The 2,391-nt window shown below is 57.5% G+C and overlaps 2 protein-coding genes across 2 annotated transcripts in view; one reads left to right on the forward strand and one right to left on the reverse strand.

Moving 5' to 3' along the window:
• The window catches only part of CDH23 (cadherin related 23), a 403,130-nt gene that overhangs the window by 95,262 nt on the left and 305,477 nt on the right, over nt 1-2,391 (reverse strand). The window lies entirely within an intron of this gene.
• On the forward strand, nt 1,317-1,688 carry CUNH10orf105 (chromosome unknown C10orf105 homolog). Its single transcript, XM_007454687.1, has one exon. The coding sequence runs from the start codon at nt 1,317-1,319 to the stop codon at nt 1,686-1,688; it is 372 nt and encodes a 123-aa protein (XP_007454749.1).

Genomic DNA, 2,391 nt, shown 5'->3' on the forward strand with positions numbered 1-2,391 from the left:
CCCCCCCCCCCCACTCTGTCTCTCAACCAGATTTGAATTAGTTGCCAATATTTAAACATCAGGAACGTTTGCCTAAAAAATCCAGATTTCTGGCTTCTCTCGGGAACCTGGAAGGGGACCACAGGGGCTTGCCTTCCGGCATTCCATCAGCCTGGCCGAGGCCCCTCTGCCTCTGCTCTCCAGGTAGGCCTGCCCACCTGTCCCGCTGGTCACGCGTTATCTACCATCTGAGCTCTGTAAGCATTTTAATTTGCAGCCAAAAGCACAGCTTGATTTTCCAGCTACAAGGACCACCTGCCGTCCTCCCTCTAGTGGGATGATCCTAAGTGATAACAGGTGACTGACTATGTCAGGGTTTCAAGCCCCATCTTGTCAACTCAGTTACTCTCTGTGGGTTCTTCCCCACCTGTTCTCAGAGCTGCTCAGGGAGTCCTGGGAGAGGGCTGGGAGCCAACGGGGCGGCAAGGCCACTGGGCCCAGGAGTCAGGAAACCTGGTTCTGGCCTTGCTTGCCCACTGGCTCACAGTGTGACCTTGGCACTCCCTTATTTGGGCCTCAGTTTCCCCACTTGTCAAGGGAGCAGGTTGGTCTTCCTCAGGAAGCACCAATAGGAATTCCCCCGGGGCCAGGCAGGTGACATAGGTGTGCAGGGGGCCTGAGGGTAGGGAGTGCGGTGAGCTGGGGGCCAGCACCCTGTCTAAACGGGGCAGCTACGGCTCAGCCGCGGCCACTGGGTGCCAGGCAGCAACTGGCCCCATGCTGCCAGTGTTGAAATTCTGAAATTTCAAGAGAAGCCAGGTGTTCAGATATTTATGTGAAATAGCTTGGTTTCCTTTTGTTTTTAAAAAATATTCACAATTAATTTAAATTTATAAAAACACTGCAAGAGCCCAACAAAACACACTGGTGTGTCCCCAGTTTGCAGTCTGGGCATTAGATAACTTGCTAGGGTCCTTGCCTGCTGCAACCTCCTATGATTGATGAATCGTTCCCGGTCACAGAGCAAGTTAGTGATGGAGTTGGTCTTAGATCCCAAGTTTTCAGTCTAAGACTCTTGTTAATTCACGAAAATTGACTTTAAAATGCCAGAAGGCACCACCCTCGTGCCTCGTCCATTAGTTCAGGTCCAGCTCTATCACTTTCCCAGTGTGTAACCTTAGACCTGTTACCTCCCCCAGCCTCACTGTTCTACTTGTAAAATGACCGCAATGCTACCTGCAGCTAGGTTAGCAGTGTCCAGAGCCCATCAAAGTTCCCTCCCTCTCCAGTCCCGAGTCCACCTGATTTGTTTCTGTCCCATTCTTGTTGCAGGAGCCATGAGCACAGAGGGCCCCAGCCCCCTCGCCTTCCTCACAGCTCCTGTCACTCCGGGGAGGCTCTCAGAGGCAGTTGACCCCATCCCCGTGCTCACTGCCCTGGCCTGCATCTTCCTCCTGCTGGCCACCTGTCTGCTGTTCATGACCCTCTGCAAGCCCGCTGCGCTGGACCCGAGGCGCCGCTGGGCCTGCGAGTGCATGCCGCACCACCCGGGGAGCCCCAGTGAGCCCCAGCTCCGGCTCTGGAAGCGCCTGGGCTCGCTGCGCCGCTCCCTGCACAGCTTCCGCCGTGGCTGGCCTGCCCCGAGGCGTCCCCTGCCGGGCAGAGAGGACCACGACGACTGTGACTGCATAGAATCTACAAAGATGTGACAGGAGTGTCCCCCTACTCCAGGGTCCATCTGCAGGCCCTCATGCCTCAGACGGAACCTGGCACCACAGGCTGCAAGAGGACAGTGGCCCAAACAACATGGGCCACGCGCTCACCCCCACTGGTTCCCTGTGTGTCCAGGCCCGTGGCCTTTCCCAGAGATGTCCCCTGCAAGAATACCTTCCTTCCTGCAGACTCTCTAGCTGCTGCCTGCTGGAAGACTCCTGGACCAAGCTGAACACCTGCAGCCACGTGGACCCTTGGCCCAAGGCTCTGAACGGTACAAACCTGGGGCCCCCAGGGCCCCTCTCTGACCACCAGGCACCAACCGTCTCCAGGAAGCAGCACCCCTGCTTCCTAACAGAAGCCCTGCCCGACCTCCACGTGCCAAAACCCAGCTCAGATTCCAGTGCGAGGTGCTGAATGGCCGAAGGTTCCCTCCAGCCAAGTGAAGTGCTCAGCCCCTGCTGGGGGCAAGGGAGTGTCCTGCCCTCTGTGCCCACTCAGTGCCCAAGGCAAAGGGGAACCCAGGGACTCTTCTCGGACTGCCTGGGCCTGCCAGCATTTGCCTGTGATACACGGGAGCAGCCAGCACCCTTGGGTGGATCAGATGCTGGGTCCAGGCTGGGAGGAGGGGCAAGCAGGAGGATCTCAACACCACCCAGCCAATCACAATCTTGGCTGCAATCTTGGCGTGCCCCCCCC

This window comes from Lipotes vexillifer, unplaced genomic scaffold, assembly GCF_000442215.2.
Source record: "Lipotes vexillifer unplaced genomic scaffold, Lipotes_vexillifer_v1.1 scaffold205, whole genome shotgun sequence".
Taxonomy (NCBI): Eukaryota; Metazoa; Chordata; class Mammalia; order Artiodactyla; family Lipotidae; genus Lipotes; species Lipotes vexillifer.

Excerpts from the sequence above, each read along its gene's own strand:
- CUNH10orf105 (XM_007454687.1), top strand. The coding sequence starts at position 1,317 with ATGAGCACAGAGGGCCCCAGCCCCCTCGCCTTCCTCACAGCTCCTGTC.